The sequence below is a fragment of the Chionomys nivalis genome, chromosome 23 (genome assembly GCF_950005125.1).
Source record: "Chionomys nivalis chromosome 23, mChiNiv1.1, whole genome shotgun sequence".
Lineage (NCBI taxonomy): Eukaryota > Metazoa > Chordata > Mammalia > Rodentia > Cricetidae > Chionomys > Chionomys nivalis.
In genome coordinates, this window is record NC_080108.1 from 38,237,724 (window position 1) to 38,256,500 (window position 18,777).

At 50.8% G+C, this 18,777-nt stretch overlaps 1 protein-coding gene across 4 annotated transcripts in view; it reads left to right on the forward strand.

Moving 5' to 3' along the window:
• The window catches only part of Ptpn5 (protein tyrosine phosphatase non-receptor type 5), a 57,928-nt gene extending 49,272 nt beyond the window's left edge, over positions 1-8,656 (forward strand). For all 4 annotated transcript variants that reach the window (XM_057756319.1, XM_057756321.1, XM_057756320.1 and 1 more), the window contains 7 exons: positions 208-292; positions 3,197-3,276; positions 3,463-3,600; positions 4,377-4,487; positions 6,830-6,990; positions 7,072-7,185; positions 7,508-8,656. In XM_057756319.1, the coding sequence (XP_057612302.1) occupies positions 208-292; positions 3,197-3,276; positions 3,463-3,600; positions 4,377-4,487; positions 6,830-6,990; positions 7,072-7,185; positions 7,508-7,601 (783 nt within the window). In that variant the 3' untranslated portion in view covers positions 7,602-8,656. The remainder of the gene's footprint in view (positions 1-207; positions 293-3,196; positions 3,277-3,462; positions 3,601-4,376; positions 4,488-6,829; positions 6,991-7,071; positions 7,186-7,507) is intronic.
• Positions 8,657-18,777: the final 10,121 nt, after the last annotated feature.

Here is an 18,777-nt window from a genome sequence, read left to right on the forward strand (position 1 = left end):
ACTATCGCTGTGCTATTTAGTTTGTGCCCTTGGCAAATGCCAGTAACTGTTTTAAATGTGTGTGCGTGCTCACTCACTCAGTAGCAAATGTTCGTTGAATGAATGCATGAACTCAAGACAGCCCCTGCACTGGCAGGTGGAGCTGAATATGAACTTCGGGGAAGACCAACCTGAAGCAACTTACAGACCCATGTCTTTCTCGTGTAGGAAATTCCTATGAACTTCGTGGATCCAAAAGAGTATGACATCCCAGGACTGGTGCGGAAGAATCGGTACAGAACCATCCTCCCCAGTGAGTACCTGCTGCCCCAGGGTAGGGAGGAGCATGGGTCCTGTCATCTGGGGAGACCTAAATCCAGAGCCCGGCCTCTAGGGATGGTGGGCAGTCATCACAGTAGGCAATATGGAGACCAGGCCAATCTGGGGAGAGAAGGGATGGAGAGAGTAGAGACTGGCTGGCTCCTTCTCTAGCCCTGGCCCCTGCCCTTCCTGGCTAGTGACATTGAACTCTGGAGAAACCCAGAGAGAAAGGGTAGCTCTGAGGCAGTGAGCAGTGACTGAAGTATTTGCATGGCCTTTCTCTTCTGGGTGGGTATATTTTAAGAAGAAAACATTAAAGGCTCAGAGAAGGTAAGTGGTTTGTCCACAGCCACACAGCTAGTAAAAAAAAAAAAATCTGGTCTCTAAACCTGGGCTTCTGTGACCCCAGAATCAGGCTTTTTTGTCTGCCTGTGTTTGTATGACCTGACTGTCAGTCCTCTAGCAGGCAGAGCCCCCTCCCACAGGGAATGAGGTACCTTTGTCCTGTAGTGATCTGCCTATCATGAGGCATGTCCAAGTGAGGCTACACAGAGAGCCCTCTGTAAGGCCTGAGCAGGGCACGTCTCCTTGGAGACCCACTGTTCCCATTCCATCCCACAGTATCATCGTCAGGTAGCTTTGATCAAGGCCCTCTGGGGGCTAGCTTAAAAGGAGGGGGTGACTCGTTGTTGAAAGTGAATCCCCAAAAACCTACTCCAGCCAGTTTGTGGAGTAGCGAGCCCTTAAAGAGCAGTTTGCCATCAGCATCTCCGGCAGCATGGAAGATGTCATGACTTATTTTTAACTTTTAAAATATCGACTTGTGGTTGCTATGGTTACACAGTCTCTAGGTAGTTACGTTTAAACAAAGCACCATTTAAGGCCAGGATGCCTTAGCTGGGCTGCTCACCTCTTCTCTCAACTTACTCTCCCTGCTCCTGTTCTTCCTGCAGGCACAGGCACAGGTACCCCAGAACCTAGGGTTTTGCTGGCTCCTTAGAATGGCCACTGGAGTCAACCAGAGTCCCTGAGGTCCTGCTGGGCTGTTGACAGGCTCCCAGCTCCTCCAACCACGCCCTGAACCTCCATACCCCCAAACCCAGCATAGAATGTTGTACAATCAGGCAGAGCTGACCTTGAACTGTAAGAGTCCTGGACTGGAGGGACAGAGGTCATAGAGGCTCAGCAGAAGCAGCCTCTGGGATCAGGGGGACACCGTGAGATTTGTTCTATCATTGATTGCACACATTTCCTGAGCCCCATCCCAGGGAATGAAAATTTGGATTCTGCACACAGAGCTTGGCGTCAAGCAAAAGCAACAGTTCTGTGGGTGAGCACTGGCCCAGAGGGGGCACAATAGCTGTCCCACTCAGCACAGCCTCAAATTCCAAAAGAGTGTGGAGCAACCGGGAGACGGTCTGGACCTTCTTGAATGAATGAGTGGATGACCCTCTCAGATCCAGACCCCTCCCTTCCATCCTTACTACCAAATGACTTCTATATTGCCTAGCTCTAATGAGAACCACTGACATACGGTACACTGGCATAATTGTCCCTGGGCGAGGTGCCAGAGAGGGCAGCCTGTGACCTTGACACTTCTTTCCAGGCTGTGGCAGACATATCCTGACTTGTACTTTTTATCCTCCCTGCCCCTCTCTCATAACGGAGCACAACAGAAACCTTATCATGTCCCCTTCTTCCCTAAACGTAGTCAATGTCACCCCCTCGAAGCATGTGATGCTTCCTCTCCAGCTTCCATCCTCCCACCAAGCTAAGCCGTAGCCTGTGCACCTGGTCAGACAGTGTTCCCTGTTTCTCCTCCTGGGTCTCCAACCCCTGAAAAGTGCAACCTTTTCTGTGAAACACAGCCACCCCAGCCCAGTCACAGTCCCCTCTGTCCCTCCAGTCCAGAGCTCTCAGGCCACGCACCCCCTTGTCTTCCTGCCCAACACTATGCCCTCTTTTGTAGCAGGAACCACACACGTCTTGTTGATCTCAAAGGCTCTTCTCACAAGCACAGCACAAGGGCCAGCACAAACCGGGGGCTGTAGAATGCAATCATTTACCACCACCACAGTGACTCCCTGATCGCCAAGCTCTGAAATCTGGCCAGAGAAGGCAGCACCCACATCTGTCCTTCCTGCACCTAACAAGGATAAGTGAAACCAAGAGGTCCAGACAGAACTGCCTGCTCGAGCACTCTCTTCTTCTGGCCATGCAGAAGCCTCTCCTACCTGCTCTTACCCCTCCCCTGCACTATTTCTATACCCTCTCTACAAGAGTTGGTCCACCCCCGTATCACCTGCCATGACCCAGGCAGAGACGGGGGCTGGCAGAGGGGTGGAGATGAGAGGCGTCTACCCATCACTCCTAGGTTCTTCTCCATTCCTACTGTCTGTTGGAAACTCGTGATTACCGCAACTCCCTGTTAGTTAGCATCTGCCATAAGTTGTTGCGTGTGCTGCTTCCAGGACTAGGGGCTCTACTTTTTCCCATCGCTTGTTTTTAATACGATTTATTTTGTGTGTGTGTGTGTATATATACACATATAAGTATGTATGGGGCACACTTGTGGAGGTCTGAGGACAATGTGTGAGATTCAGTTCTCCCCTCCAGCATATGGATCCTGGGGATCCAACTTATGTTGTCAGGCTTGGCAGCAAGTGACTGTACCCTCTGAGCCATCTCTCCAGCCCCCCGTAACTCTTTTGGTTATGACTGATGGTATTGGTTTGGTTATATCTGGTGGTAATGACTCACAATGGCACCCTGCACCATGAGAGCACATACTGGCCATGATCCCAGAGGAAATGTGGGTGCTCTGGAGTAGAACAGAGAAGTTGCACCCTGTACCAGAAGGCCCAGCTCACAGCTTCATCTGTCTCCCCCACCCCAGATCCTCACAGCAGGGTATGCCTGACTTCACCAGACCCTAATGATCCTCTGAGTTCCTACATCAATGCCAACTACATCCGGGTATGTAGCTCCATCCCAAGAGCCTTCCACTAAAGGAGAGGCCTGAGCTGGTGGAATCTATCCTCCAGACTTGTCCCCAAGCTAGTGTGGCTCCTACAAGCCCCAAGAGGAGCCTAAGTATGGGATGGGGCCCCGGGAGTGCCACCTCCGACCCTGACCTGACAGGCTGGACTTGGCTGGCTACAGGGCTACAGTGGGAAGGAGAAAGTGTACATCGCCACACAGGGACCCATCGTCAGCACTGTGGCCGACTTCTGGCGCATGGTGTGGCAGGAGCACACACCCATCATTGTCATGATCACCAACATCGAGGAGATGAACGAGGTAGGCACCCTGCGCCTTTGCTCAGTGCTCCCGGCTTTCAGCCCCACATGAAGCATCTCGTTTGCATATTAGTTTTTATGAGGATGTTGTGATCCTGGTATGCACTTAACTTAAGGAAGTGGAAGATGGCGAGGATTAAGATTTACATTCGGGGGCCACACAGAGCAGAGTAGAGCCTGGAGCCTGCTTCTCCCTCCCCATCCAGTGGCCATGCTTTCCACCAGGATACTTTGCTGCCTCCCAGTCTGCCAGAGATGTGAAAACTCATAATGAACAACTCCTTTAATTGAACCCCCATAAAACACCCTTCAGAGGGAGGCTGGGGACAGAGCTCAGTTGAGGACTTGAGTTTTAACTCAGCACCCATGTAAATAAATCCAGGCATGGTATATGCATCAGTACCACCAGTGCTATGAAGCTAGAGGGGCAGACCTAGGTAGGGCTCACTGGCCAGCCAGTCTTGATGAGTTCCAGGCCGATGAGAGATCCTGTCCTGAACGCCAAGGTGGACTGCACATGGGGAACAACACTTGATGTTAAACTCTGGCCTCTACATACATACAAAGTCCTGTAAAGGGGTACCATTTTCATCTTACAAATGGGGAAAATGAGGCTCAGAAATGAGTAGGTCATGGGGTATGAAGCCAAGATTTTAATGCAACCCTCTAATAACCAAACCTGCTCTCCTTGTGTTCCCGTCTGTTGGCCCCAGCGGAGCAGGAGGGGATGTGGGAGAAGAATAAGGGAGTAACACGGGCTGATCTTGGTCCTTGCAGAAGTGCACGGAGTACTGGCCGGAAGAGCAGGTCGTCCATGACGGCGTGGAGATCACTGTGCAGAAAGTCATCCACACTGAGGACTATCGGCTGCGACTCATCTCCCTCAGGGTGAGGCCTGGGGTCAGACAGGGCTGACTGGGAGGCTTAGCTGGGACCACCAACTAAGAAAGTGCTCAAAGGCCTACCATAGGTGATTCATAGACCTAGGTCACACGCAGGGTTTACTGGTAAGCAGGGTGAATAGAGTTGGGCACTCGGGTCTAGACGGAGCCTCAGCGGCATTTCCCGAACCTTATTTTCATGGGCCATCTGGCTCTTCCTGGGCCCTGCTGCTCATGACCGTTCTAGTTCTTCTCCACACCCTCTCAACGCCAGGACCGTCCCAGTGAGGAAGCTTCCAGAGCTTCCAGCACTGTCCTTATAATAACAGAAGGTTCTTTATGACTTTGAGTGCCAGTAATGTCCCTTCCATTGGGATTCTGACTTCTAGTCTGATGCACCCAGTGTGTCCACCACCAGAGGGCAGGCACTCCTTGCTGCTTTAGGACACACAGTCATGCTTACAGGAAATGGCAGGGAAAAGGAAAACATGCAAAATATGAGCAACTCAGAGCAGCCCAGAAGATTGGGGGAAGGCGTCCTCCCACCCAAAAGTTGCGCTTCTCCCAAAACAAGCAGAAGAGGAGAGACTGCTCCTTTGGGGTATTAGAAGGTTCTGGTTTGGGAAAGCGATGCGATATGTGTTTGCAGAAGGTGAAGTCCCCTGTGATCACCCAGAAAGATGGGAAAGTTAAGTGGGGCATCAGAAAGCTGACGCCCTCTTCAGAAACAGCCTAGAAAGATCACTGATGCTGACAGCCACAGGGTTCAGCTACAGAAAGGAGCTTGGAGCCTGATGTTTGACCCTCTGAGCTGCCCTGTCTCCCAGTGGATGCAGAACTGGGCAAGATACTGGGGAAGGCAGCGTCCACATGAGCATCTAACACCAAGACTTATTGGAAACACTGAAGGCCCCAGGGAGGGATGGGTGCTGTGGTCTCTGTCACAGCCATGTAACACAAGAGCAAGAGGAACCAGCTTCCAAGTAGAAAGAGGCTGTGTGGGGCTCCTCATCTTCTCCGTGCTACGGGATCAGCTAGGGAAGAACGGGGGATTTTGGGGTTTGACGGTGTTGACAAGCCCCTGTTTTGGGTGTAGCTCTGACTTGGATACTGGGGACAGAGCTGTGTTCTGGACTCTTGGTTCAAGGAGCCCCTATAAGATGGCAAATACCAACTAGTGATCAGCTCGGATGCAGAAAGACGCCCTGCCATACAGAATGTTCCGAGGGTGCCTCCCAGAAGTGCTATATGGGGTCTTGGAGGGTTGGGGAGGCGTGGCCAGGGGCGAACAAATGGGAAAGCTTTCCTAGCGTGCAGAAGGAGCAGCTGTGTGTGCAAGCACCCATGTGTGCAGCAGATAGGATGTTGGAGTGAGGAAGCTCTCTGGGGTCTCTAAGGACATGGATCACATTTGAAGGTGCGCACTCCTGACCCACGGGCCCCACCATCAGCTTCCTGCACAATAGGAAGGAGGCTTCAACATATGAAACTGGGGATAGGAAACCATGGCAGTCAGTCTGTAGTGAAGGGTTTCTTGGTTTGGTGTAGGAAGGTCCCCAGGTTCTCACACTAGGCCAGAACTCTCTCACTGAGCTCTAATCCCCAGCGCTTTTTTATTGTCTTGTTTGTTCTGAGACAATCTCACTAAGTTCCCCACACTGACCTGGAACTTGCTCTGTAGATCAAGCAGGCCTTGATCTTCCAGCCTCAGGTTTCCAAGTAGCTAGGATTACAGGCCTGCACCATCAGGCCCAGCCAGCAGAAGGTCTTAAACACCATGCAGTATATCCAGATTTGTGTTGGAGAAAGACCATTTTGATGCTAAGGGTCTTTGGTAGTCAGGCAGGAAGAGGGTAGGCCCTTCCCACGGTGGGATGGTGAAGCAGAGCAGAGATGGTCAACGCATAATGAGGACAGAGGGATGAGCAGGCAGAAGAGAATCCCTGTGTCTGGGTCATGTGACTAAGGGGTACCTGGAACATCTGTCAGAATAAGGAACTTCCAGGTAGCAATGAACTGCTCTTTGCCTTTCTTGGATGATTTTAGTGTTTAGAGGCCAATATTCTTGAATGATTTTAGTGTTTAGAGGCCAATATCACACGCACGCAGGCATGCACACACACCAACCTAACTCTGATCTGTCTTGTACCATTGTGCAGTGTGGTAGATGGGAACTTAGGATCCCTCCACTCTCTGTGCTCTCTCTTTCCTCCCTTTCCCATCTCCATCTTTGGATGAATCAGGTCCTGGAACATTCACATTCACATGTATCTGGCAGGGAGTGGGAGCGCTCTCTCTCTCTCTCTCTCTCTCTCTCTCTCTCTCTCTCTCTCTCTCTCTCTCTCGCAGAGAGGGACTGAAGAGCGAAGCTTGAAGCATTACTGGTTCACATCCTGGCCCGACCAGAAGACTCCGGACCGAGCACCTCCCCTCCTGCATCTGGTACGGGAGGTGGAGGAGGCAGCCCAACAAGAGGGACCCCATTGTTCCCCAATCATCGTTCACTGCAGGTGAGTTTTCCTGTCCATCCACTGGGGCAGGGCCACCCTCGTCCCTGGGCCCCTAACCTCCTCTATCCTCCCGACCCCCAGTGCAGGGATTGGGAGGACTGGCTGCTTCATCGCCACCAGCATCTGCTGCCAGCAGCTGCGACGTGAGGGCATCGTGGACATCCTAAAGACCACATGCCAGCTCCGTCAGGACAGGTCAGCCACTGGTCAGGGGAGGAGAGGGTGGCAGTGTGATGTGTGCATGAATTGAGGGACAGGTGACAAACCAGATGTAGTCTGTAAGGTAGGTGGGGAACAGAAAAAAAAATGGAAGAGAGCGGAATCCAGGCAGCTCTCTGGAGGAAGACGGAAGTCAGGCAGCTGGTGGAAAGGACAGGAGCTGAAATCAGGGTGTGTCCCCAAAATGAAGGGACAAAGAGCAATGGCTGGGAAGAGTTGACCTCTGTAAGCTACAGATAGCTGGTACCCCTAGTGCTTGAGGACCCCTCCCGCAGCCCACTGCATCTCTACTGGCCAGGGGTGGCATGATCCAGACATGTGAACAGTACCAGTTTGTGCACCACGTCATGAGCCTCTATGAGAAGCAACTGTCCCACCAGTCCTCAGAGTGACCACGCTCTTCCTCTGAGCTCCTCTGGGCACTGCCCAGCCTGAGTCTGGGCCTTCACCCTAACCCAAGACCTGGCCTTGCCTGGGTCTTGGGTCTGCTCCCTGTCCCTTCCCCCCAACTCTTCCTTTTCTTCAGTCTGCTAACCCCTCTGTTGTCCTGGCCTGGTCCCTACCCCCAGCCTAGCTCTTCTACTGTACATACTGCAGAGTTGGGGAGGGCAGGGGAGGAATGTGCCAGGCCAGGCCTGGGGCCCCTGGGCCTGACCCACACCATACAGACCTGGGGCCTCAGTTTTAACCATGGTTCCACAGCTACTTGGTCCGAAATGTTTCAACGCCACATCCCAAGTGTTCTACCACTATGTGTTCTGTCTATCCATCCATCTCTGCTATCTGTACCAGACACTGTGTCCCCTCAGCCAGAAATGGAACCCTGAACTGAGCTCCGGCCCCTCAGTCCCCCAGCCCCCGAGGCAGAGAGGTACCCGTCTCTAGCCCCGCCAGCTCCTCAGAAAAGGCAGATTATATTTTGCCATCAGAATGCGGATGGCAAGAATAGGATTCAGAAACCAGGCAGGGGAGCTTGTGATGGTTGACAGAGAGATCCCAGCTAAGGAAGGTTCCTGGGCAAGGGTGGGCATTACTCTAGATGCCTTCTGAGTGTTTGGTACTCTCAGGAGGCAATGACCAGCCTGGGAGGCACTGGAGAGGAGGAGGAGAGATGCAGGTGGGGAACCCCAAAGAGCCGGGCCCCGAGGGGGGCCTCCAAGAGTAGGATGGGGACTCAACTCCAAACCTGTAAGACATCTTTCTGTGTCACTATGGGAAAGCCCAAAAGTCTCTCTGCGTGTCGCTCTGTGTGTGCTCCCTGTGTCCATGTGTGTGTTGAGAGCCCATGAGCAGGGCATGCATGATTCTTTGGCAACATGTGTTATCTTGGAGCCACGTGTTTTTATTGCTGACTTTAAATATTTATTCCACGGCAAACAGAGACATTTGGTGTCTTTTTATAATTCGCTCGTGGTCATTGAATAGAGCAATAAACAGAGCATTTTGAGCAAAACTAGTCTCCTGGGTCTGTCATTTCCAGTTCCTTCCATACCCAGTCTCCTTGAACCCCAGGATTTTGTGCCTCCTCTCTGCCCATGTGCATAAAGTTGCCCTTCTTGCTCGCTGACGCCCCCTGTGGAGATTGGGAATATACATGAAGCCAAATTTAAAAAGCCAAAGTCTATTAATACCTCAGGATTCTCACTCAGCCTTCAGCCCCAGCCCACAAAAGTACACCGCACCACAGGGAACCTCACAGATGTGTATGGGAAGTTTCCAGAAAGGCAAAGGGATTAGCAGGCCACCAGCTAGAGAGCTGAGGCAGGGAGGCCAAGGCCTCCCCATCATACCCAGGCCCCCCTCTGGTTGGATATTACAGTTCTTTTCTCTGGGACCCCATCTGAGCTTCAGCCACCCTTGTTTTTTTTCTTATTGTCCATGCGATCCCCTCCATGGCTGAATCTTTGAAGGCCCCGTTGGCTGGCCATCAGCCTGTCCTGGGGTGACCTCCATTACCATCAGTGGTCGTCAGCTTCCTTTGCTTCATCTTAGGGTCAGGGGAGAAGACCAGAACAGAAGTGTCCCAGATGGCTGGGAATCTAGTTCCCTGGGGCCTTTTGGGAGGGGCTACTCTCAGCCCAGACCTCCCAAGGGAAGCTGTTGGATTACAGCTGCTATTGGGCCCCATTGAGCCAATAGGAAGTAAGTGGGCGGGTCCAACATGTCCAAGGCAACGCTGCCCCCTCACAGAGCTCTCCCTCCCAGAACAAACGGTGATCCCAGGATTTGTGCAAGGTGGCGCATCCCCTGAACTCACCCAATCCTGTAGGGCTGCACATGCTCATATACCCATTCAGGGTCCGCTACCTTGGGCCCCTCAGCTCAGAGAAGCTCCTCCAGGCAGCAGTGAGAAACAGAACCTCTACCATAAGGCACAGGAAATGGACTCCTGGCTTGCCACCTCAGCGTCCCTCAGGCCTGGTCAGCAGTCCGTCCATTCCTGCATTCAGTTTGTTTTCCTCCCCTAACTTCCGCTGCTTAGCTGTGTGCCATCGAGTTGAAATAAGAGCCTAAGAAAGGGGTTCTCCCCCCCCCCCAAGAGCGCAGCCTCTAAGGAGCTGGCGACAATCAGTGTCATCCACTGTTGGAACAAAGAAAGAAACTGACCATCCTGCTGCCAGGGAAGCAACCAAGCTCCCAAGCCACAGGCACAGCAACCAAGGGATGGAAGGCTAAGGTTAGTAATGAAGGTAAGGCTTCCTTGACGTTGCCTCTGGGAAAAGACATCAACTGGTACTTTCTGTGCCAGAAGGGGAGATGGAGCGAGACAGAGTTTGGGCTGCTCTTAGAACCTAGAGACAGAAGCAACCCAGGTAAAGACGTATGAAGTAGAAATGGGTAGTTAGCCTCAAGACCGTCGCTCTGAAGAAGCCTTTAAATTCTCTGGAGGCCACGGGGCCAGACAGGGCTGGAGGAGCAAGAAGCTCAGATTCTGTTGTGGGTAACAATTTGGATAGGCCACGTCAATCAGACACATTTCCTCGTATGCAAACTAGGTTCTTAAAAACCACCACTCACAGCCGGGCGGTGGTGGCGCACGCCTTTAATCCCAGCACTCAGGAGGCAGAGGCAGGCGGATCTCTGTGAGTTCGAGACCAGCCTGGTCTACGAGCTAGTTCCAGGACAAGCTCCAAAACCACAGAGAAACCCTGTCTCGAAAAACAAAAAACAAAACAAAAAAAACAAAACAAAACAAAAAAAAGGTAAAAAACCACCACTCAGGTTAACTAAGAGGCAAGTGTGTCCAGTCACTGAAACGCAGGCGCTGCCGTCAAGAACAAGGAAATTCCTTGTAAACTGATATACAGAGATCTCCACGGCTCAGAGAGAACTAGGACAGAACTGTGTGTGACAGGCCACCTGACATGTACAATGGGAAGACCACATGCCCCTATCCGTGTCTGAATGGAAGGGCTCCAGAGGGAACCCCAGATTACATGTGGGTCCCTCTCTGGAGGGCTAGGAGGTGGGAAGAAAACATTTATGGCATCTTTTGTGATTAATATATTAGTCTACTGGCTTTAAAAGGTGTAAGAAATAAAAGCTAAGCCTCTGCCTTTGTCCTGTGACAAATGGAAACAGCTGTGGAAACACAGTCACCTGTGTCAATGTCCCAAACACCACAAGTCCCCCAGACCCAGAATGGAGAGCTGTTCAGCTTCCTTGAATGGCCTGTCTCAGAAAGGCATAGTCAGAAATCCCTCCTCTGGCCCAACTTCCAGATGAACTTCCCAGCACTGTCTTCCTCTCAGTGCCTCTCAGCAGGTCTCCCAGCTCCCTGTGAGCTCTGCTCAGTTATCTGGGTAAGTTTAAGCCCCAGATCCTCCATCTCCAGGAACCTGGGAGATGTTTGTACTGCTGGGTGAAGGCACAGGCCCACTGGTCCTTGTAACCAGTTAGGGAAAGGAAATGGGGAGTAGAGAAAAGAGAGGCCAGAGAGTAAAAGTCCATTGCCTGACTGCTCTCCTCTGCAGTGCATTCCCTATCCCTCATGTCTATAGACACATGACGTGTGTGCATGAACATGTGCGCATGCGCGCACACACACACACACACACACACACACACACTCAGCACCTCTGACTATTTCTCCTACCCCTTTATCTTCAATGGCCTCATACTCTCCGTGGTCTACACAGGTGAGTGCCCATGCCTGCTGTCACCATGATGGCCCCTTACCACCAGCAGATGGTATGGTAATGATATGTGTCCCTGGAGTTCTCCAGGTCCACCCTCCCCCCCATGTGAAGACCTCTCAGACAATCAGGATGGTGGGAGGCAGTGGTATGGGTGAGGGAGTGTGAAGGGAGGTCAGGAAAGCCTTCCCTTTTCTATACCCACCCATAGGTGGCCTCAGTCTTTGCCATGAGTTGGTCCTTCAGGATACCCCAGGACTAACAGCTACCTCCTCCCAACCTGTGCTTCTAATCCAAGGCCTGAGCTGGATGGCCAAATCTCTGAGAAAACAGATTATGAAAAATGTGAATCCCACGGATATGTGTAAAAGGTTAATAAACTCTTTAATTGCTTAAGTCATTCATTCAGAGCCAGGGACAAATGGATTGCATGAATGTCACCCTTGCAGGAAGGTACATTGAGCTATGCTAACCCTGGTCCATTTAAGAAATTGGAGACCTGGCCACAGGCAGAGGCGAGACAAGCACATAAACAAATGCCTGAGCAATCCGGCTCTTACTCCTTGCGGCCAGACTTGAAGCAGAGAGCATGACAGGAAAGCTGGGAAGGGGTCTCAGAGCAGGACAGGCTGTTTCAGCTGTGTCTCTGGTGGAAGCGGTTAAAAGATGGCTGGGGGCCAAGGTATTACCTTTCCTCACAGCCTTCTTGTCTACCTTCAAGGTCTCAGAAGGACAGAGTCTCTTTAAGTCCTCTGTGTTCAAGGTCGTGAGATAAACACCACACCACTCTGGCCAGTGAGACGGAGCCTTGAAGTCAAGCAGCCAGAATTCAATGTCTAGGTCTAGACCAAAAAGTGCAAAATGGTTTACAGTCACGATTTTCAGCCCTTGCAGTGAATGAGAGCCATCTCAACCTAGGGGTAGGGCTGGAAAAACCAGCCACGCCCGAGTCTCTCCCGGACCATTAAATCAGGGAATGTTTTTTAAGCTCCTCAGGGATTCTGGTGTGCAGCCAGGGTCGACGGGACTGACCAGCAGAGTTCAGGCAGGGAATGGGGAAACACAAATGTGGGGGGCAGGAAAAGTGGGGGGACACTTGAGAGGACACCTTTCTAAAGAAGCAGCTGTGGTTCACCTCCCACTAACCAGCAGCCAGCCAACATTCACATGTAACATCTTTCCTTTTTCACGGACTGCCACTTTGTTTACGCATCGTGGCGGTCAAGAAAAGACATCTGCAGGCAAAGAGCAGCCTCCACACCGCCTCTTTAGACCGCGAGTTGCTCTTGAAAATCAAGCCGTGAGAGCTCCTAAACAAAATGTTTTCCATCCCAGCCTGCGTTCGAATAGCAAAAGCACCTACTTTACTGGCTGCCCTGAGGGTTGACAAAATCACCTCTGACGTGTGCCTCACAAGGCCCAGGGCACAGGGAAAGAAAGGGCTTCCTAAAGCAGCCATGAAGACCTTGTGTAGTTTATACCACAGTGACAGAGCACTGGCCTAGCATGTGCAAGACCCTGGACTCTTCCCAGCATCACAAGAAAATAAAACAAGGGGATAGGGGTGGAATATGCTCTTTCAGTTAAGGTGAAATCCATAGGCAGCCCCTCTGGATTGGCCATGTGTCCTGCCCCTCACCCAGGAATCACTGCTTCCAAGAAAACTCATGCTGAACCTACAGACTGGCTGAGAAAATCTAAGATAGAATAGATGATAGACAGACAGATGATAGACAGACAGACAGACACCCTTCCTAAAAGGGAAGTCTCCTTTTGAATATCTGTATGAGACTTAAGGAGACCCTATAAAGGTCCTTGACCACTGCGTGGTGGAGAGGCGTTAGTGCTCCCTAGTGGCTGAAATTAGACAGAATTTGATGACTATCAATTCCAGCCCCAGATGGTTTTCTGTTCTCTCTGGCCCTCACTGCCCTTGCTTCCGCATGCCCCACCCACTGAAGCAAATGGGAGCCCTCAATCCCAGGATGAACTCCCACCTAGAGTCCTTCCGGACCTCTCGGTTGGCCCATAGGAAGTAGTGACGAGAAAGCTGTCCGGCACAGTGTCATTCTCGCCAACCTGGAGTTCCAGCACCCTGCCCGGGGAAGTGTCCCTGAGTTCATGAGAAGCCTCATCCCACCATCTCTGCTGAGGATACGCCTCTCTCTGGGTCTCCCCACGCCTCTTTCTTCTCCAGCCCCTTCCCTGTGTCCCCCAATACACAAACTGAGAACTGTATACTCCCTGTTCCGGGCTGGCCCTGGGTCCCAGGGGGAGGTAAGGAGTTGGCATTGCTTCCAACCTGCAGGCTATGGAGTAGAACATACTGTGTTTCCATCGCAGCGAATAAGACAGTGTTCAGAGCTTTGGTGCAGGAAAACCTCAAACCTTCCGTGTCCCGGAAGAGGGGAAGGGGGAATCTCTAAGACCGTCTTTAACAAAATCCACAAGAAACAAATGCTAAAGATGAAGCTGGACATCAAGAAGGCAGAGGCCTAGACACCTCTCGCCCATCACTCACTCCACCCGACCCCTGCCAGGGCAAGCTGCAGGCCTCAGAGAGTCACCATGCAATTATCTACAGGGCAAGGTGACAACGAGGGCCAAGTCAGAAGGCAGTGACAAAGCCAGAGGGAAGGGAAGACATCGGCGGACAAAAGCCAAAGGAGTAATTGATCAGACCGAGGACTCAGGAAGTGAATAGCCACATAGTGAGGATAGCAAAGAGGAGTGAGACCATGCTAGGGGAAATAGGATAGGGCTGAGACCTGGAGCTCCTGGACCCTCCAGAAGAGCCTCATCAGGAACCAACCATCCTTGAGGTATCACTCTGGATCCCTTCCGGAAAAGTGTTGCCCAACTGCAAAGTCTGCTACCAGAGGCAGAGATGGGTCACTCACTGGGGGGACCCTAAATTCCTAAGATCCTCCCCACTTCCCACTGGGAAAGGTGAAGTTCTGCCTCGCTCCCTCAACAGAACTTGGTTTCTTTTCCCAAAAACTGGTCCTTGGATCTTCTGCCCACAGACAAGCTGTCCCGGAGTCTCCTCCAGGGCACCCCCTGCACAAGGCCAGCCCCTCTGTGAGCACCATGCAGACAAGAACCAGGACAGTTGTATTCTCTCTTGTTCCCTCCAGGGTCCAGGCTAGTGCCTGAGATGAACAAGTAAATTGCATTAAGTGAAATTTCATTAGATTTCCCACTGCAGGAAAATGAAATATAAATTTCAACTCCGGAGGTCCGTGCCCTTTAGGAACTCATAGCTGGGGGCAGGGGGTGTCTATTGGGGAAACTAATAATGTTATTGTTATAGAACTGGACAGTAGATGCCCGTACCCACCCTGCTTGCCCCGTTTTTCGTGCATAACCCCAACACTCAGCTACCTTCCTTCCTCTAAAAACTCTCTCTTCCCCTCTCACAGGAGATCTCTTGCCCAACCCCCAATGGTCTAACTCTGCCTCAGCAGAGTAGCTGACATCAGATGATTCAGACAACAGCAGGTGTGTTGAAAGCAATGAGCACACAGATATCATTACACCATACCTGCTGGTAACAGAGGGCAGGCGCCTGCATCCTCCTGGCTTTTTCTCCTAAGAACTGGGTATCTGCCTGTTGGACTGTGCCCTCTTTTTGTCCTCAGGTCAAGAAAAACTAAATCAAGAAGCTGTGAAAGAAGATGGGGGCGGGGGCAGTCCCTGCCCAGAATGAGGTCTCCTCCCTATCCAGCTGTGGTGTAGGAGGTCCTTCTGTATTTGTGTTGCTTTCATTGGTTATTAAAGAAACTGCCTTGGCCTTTTGATAGGGCAGAACTCAGGTAGGCGGGGAAGACAAAACAGAATGCTGGGAAGAAGAACAGAATCAGGCAGATGCCATGATTCTCCTGCCCAAGACGGACGCTGGATAGATTCATGCCGGTATGCCACAGTCAAGTGGCGATACACATTAATGGAAATGGGTTAAATCAAGATGTGAGAGTTGGTCAAGAAAAGGCTAGATATAATGGGTCAGGAAGTAATTTAATTAATGCAATTTCTGTGTGGTTATTTCGGGGGGTTGAGCTAGCCGGGCGGCGGGATGCAGCCCGCTGCTCCACGTACTACACAGTTGAAGCCTCTCAAAAGCTTTGTCGCAGAGTCCTGAGTTCAAGAATCCACAGAGTGTGGAGAAGTAGCTCAAGGCTGGTACAGAGGGAAACAGTGAGTACAGTCTTGGTCCCCCTCTAACAGTCTAGGGCTCCCCTGACCCAAAAAAAGAAGCAGAGGGTGACAGAAGAGAAAGATGCTGGAGATTTTGGCAGAGGTACCCAAGAAGGACTTTGCAAAGGTCTCTATGGACCTGACTTGGGAGAGCTGCTAAAAAAGCGCAAAGGGATAGAAGAAAGTGGAAGTGGGGAGGAGGATCAGTGCCCAGCAGGGAGCAGGGGCTTAGGGGTCAGGCCTGGGCTTCTCCCCTGCCCTGCACACACACACACACACACACACACACACGCATGTACACACAAGCACTCACGTATGCGTATGCACACACGCACACACACATGCACGCACACATACACACACATTAGCACTCACACGTGCGCAAGGCAGGCTGTCCACCACAAATGCAGAGAGAGATCCTGTCACACTCCTATCCTTACATCACCTCCCCAGTTGCATGCATGTGGATTCAGACAGACCTGGGTTCAAACTACACTTCCATTGTCTTTGGTATCTCTGAGTTTCAGCAAAAATTGTACTTCTCTCTTATATTTGTTTTTCTGTTGTCATTTATTCGCTGACTCAAACTCTTTCTAAGCACTGACTATCTGATGATAGAGTCTGTCCTGGGCCCAGGCACATCGTGACCATTCTATGAATGATGGTTCCTTCTTCATCTCCTACAACCCTACACTCCTATCCTCCAGTTGATCAATAAGCCTGGTGAGGCAGGAGGTAATATCTAATGAGCTTAGACCTTTAAGGGTTAACCTCCAGGACTGTGGGCATTGCCTAGATAGAGCCTGAGTGCCTCTGAGCCTTGTATTTTGTTGAAACAACCTCTCAGGTCATTGGATTCTGAAGCCGCTAGAAGAAGACATAGAGACCAAGGTTGATACCACCACAGTCTTCGACGGTATTGTGGAGCTGAAGGACCCCAATACCGAGATGATATGGGTCAAGGTGGGGAACTCCTAGCCAGGAACCAACGTAGCTACACCATGTCTGCTGCACCTTCTGCTCCTCAGACCCTCTCATTAGCAATAAGCCAGCTCCTCTCTTGTAGCTATCAACAGGACACCTTTGATAACGCTGAAAGAAGCTAGTTCCTAGACTTTTTTCTGGTTACTCTACCATGTTCATTTCGATGTGCAATGGTTAGTCTACTCACCTTCAAACAGAAGAACTGAAGTAAATAACCCTAAAGGTCACTGAAGTTCTGCTCCTAGGGAAAGCATCTCACGGGCTCATATGCATTAAGAATGTGGACCTTCCTCTATATACATGAGACAGTGGCATAGCTTGGTCTATTTGTGGGACTCCTAACAATGGAATCAGGGGCTGTCTCTAATGCCTTGCCCAGCCTAAACATAAGGGGAGGTGCTTAGTCTTACTTGAAAGATCATGCTTTGCTGATACCCACGAGAGGCCCGCCCCTTTCTGAACAGAAGCAGAAAAGGAATGGATGGAAGGGGAGAGAGAGGGAATGGGAGGATAAGAGGGAGAGGAAACTGCAGTCAGGATGTAAAATAAATTAATTTAATTATAAAGAAAAGACTGTGGGCCTTAAGGGAAGACAGGGACTTTGGGTCTCACCAAGCTGGATGATGAAGCTAGAGAGGTTATTGGACCTGGGTATGTTTAGAGAGATGCGCACGCACTCTCTGGTCAGTCATGCTGACTCTGGCGAACGGGGAGCTCAGAAGCCTATAACCCCTTTGTCACCTTCCCTACCTGTTCTGTGAGGTAGGACACTGAGTCTTGCAGGACCCGGTACTCCATGAGCAGGTACAGTGTGAGCAGGTGAGCATCGAGTGCATGCTGGTCATTACCAACATAAGCGTGAGCGATGCCAGTGCCTACGCCTGACTGTGGGGGAGAGTCGGATGGTTGCCGTGGCAGTTTGAGCATGGGAATGCCCTCATAGGCCCGTATATTTGAATGCTTGGTCCCCAGTTGGCAGAACTCTTTGGGGAGGATTAGGATGTGTGGTCTTATTGAAAGAGGTGTGTCACTGGGGACAGACTGAGGTTTTAGAAGCCCATGCCATCCCCAGTAAGCTCTCTCTGCCTGGTAGTTATGTCTCAAGACGTGAGGTCTCTGCCACTGCTCCCGCGGCCGTGATACTGACGGCGGCTAACCCTCTGAAACTACAAGCCCCAAAGAAGCACTTTCCTTCCTAAGCAATGGAAAAGTGACTAAGATGCGTGTAGAGTTCACCATGCTGGATATGGAAGTGGGCATCTAGGTCCAAAAGGTGTGCCAGGAAGAGGAATGACCTGGAGGGATCTATGACCATATTGGAGAGAAGACTGTGGTCTAAGCATGAAAGGACTCCAGGGGTATGAGAGTTAGTATAAAAAGCAGCATGAACTACAAGGTATAGCTATTCCTTAAAGATTATGAAATAATGTCACGGGGCCAGTGCAACATAGTGGTTAAGAGGAAAGACTCTGGAATTAGACTACCAGGTTCCAAGTCTCAGCTTCTGCTACTTACAGATGTGTGATTCACAGCAAGTTGCCTTATTTCTTTGCCCTGGTTTCTCTGTCTGTAAAATGGGAAAACATAATAGAACCTACCTAGATCACAAAGATAGGGACAGACCACTGAAGTCTAATAAACCAGAAGCAAACTTTATTCCAGGAAAAAAAAATTAAAGGTTTTAAAAAAAATCTTCCTGGGGCACAAAAAGCTTATCAGCTAACTGAGACCACAGACAGAGTTCGCGCTTGTACGGCTGTGGCAAAGGCCAGCTTTTGAAGCCTCCCTTTTTATATGAAGAAAGAACAAGCACTAAGCAATAACAAAGGAATTTTTACAATCTTGAAGTGATAGACACATATTGCCCTTCTTTGAAATTTCCATTAACAGAGTTTTTCAGTTAAACTAGTGTTTGTATTTAGTCCATTGTTTTCCCTGGCACTCTTTGATGGTGTTTACCAAGGCTCTGCACCTCCCTGCCACTGCCAGTTTCGCATGGCAGGGAAGGGTATGGGAAAAATACAAAACCAAAAAGTCAAAAGCCACATACATCCCATCATTTAAAAGTTACCTCAGCTCACATCAGTTGCTGGCCAGGGGGTATCTAAAAGCTGATCCTCAGTTTGCAGAGCGACCCTAAGTTTGCAGAAGGCAACTTCAGCCTCACAAACAGAGCTATGGGTTGTAAAGCGGAGTAACCCGCTGTTATAGTTAATCCTTAAACTGCTGAGAAAGCCGCTGACAGTCTGCT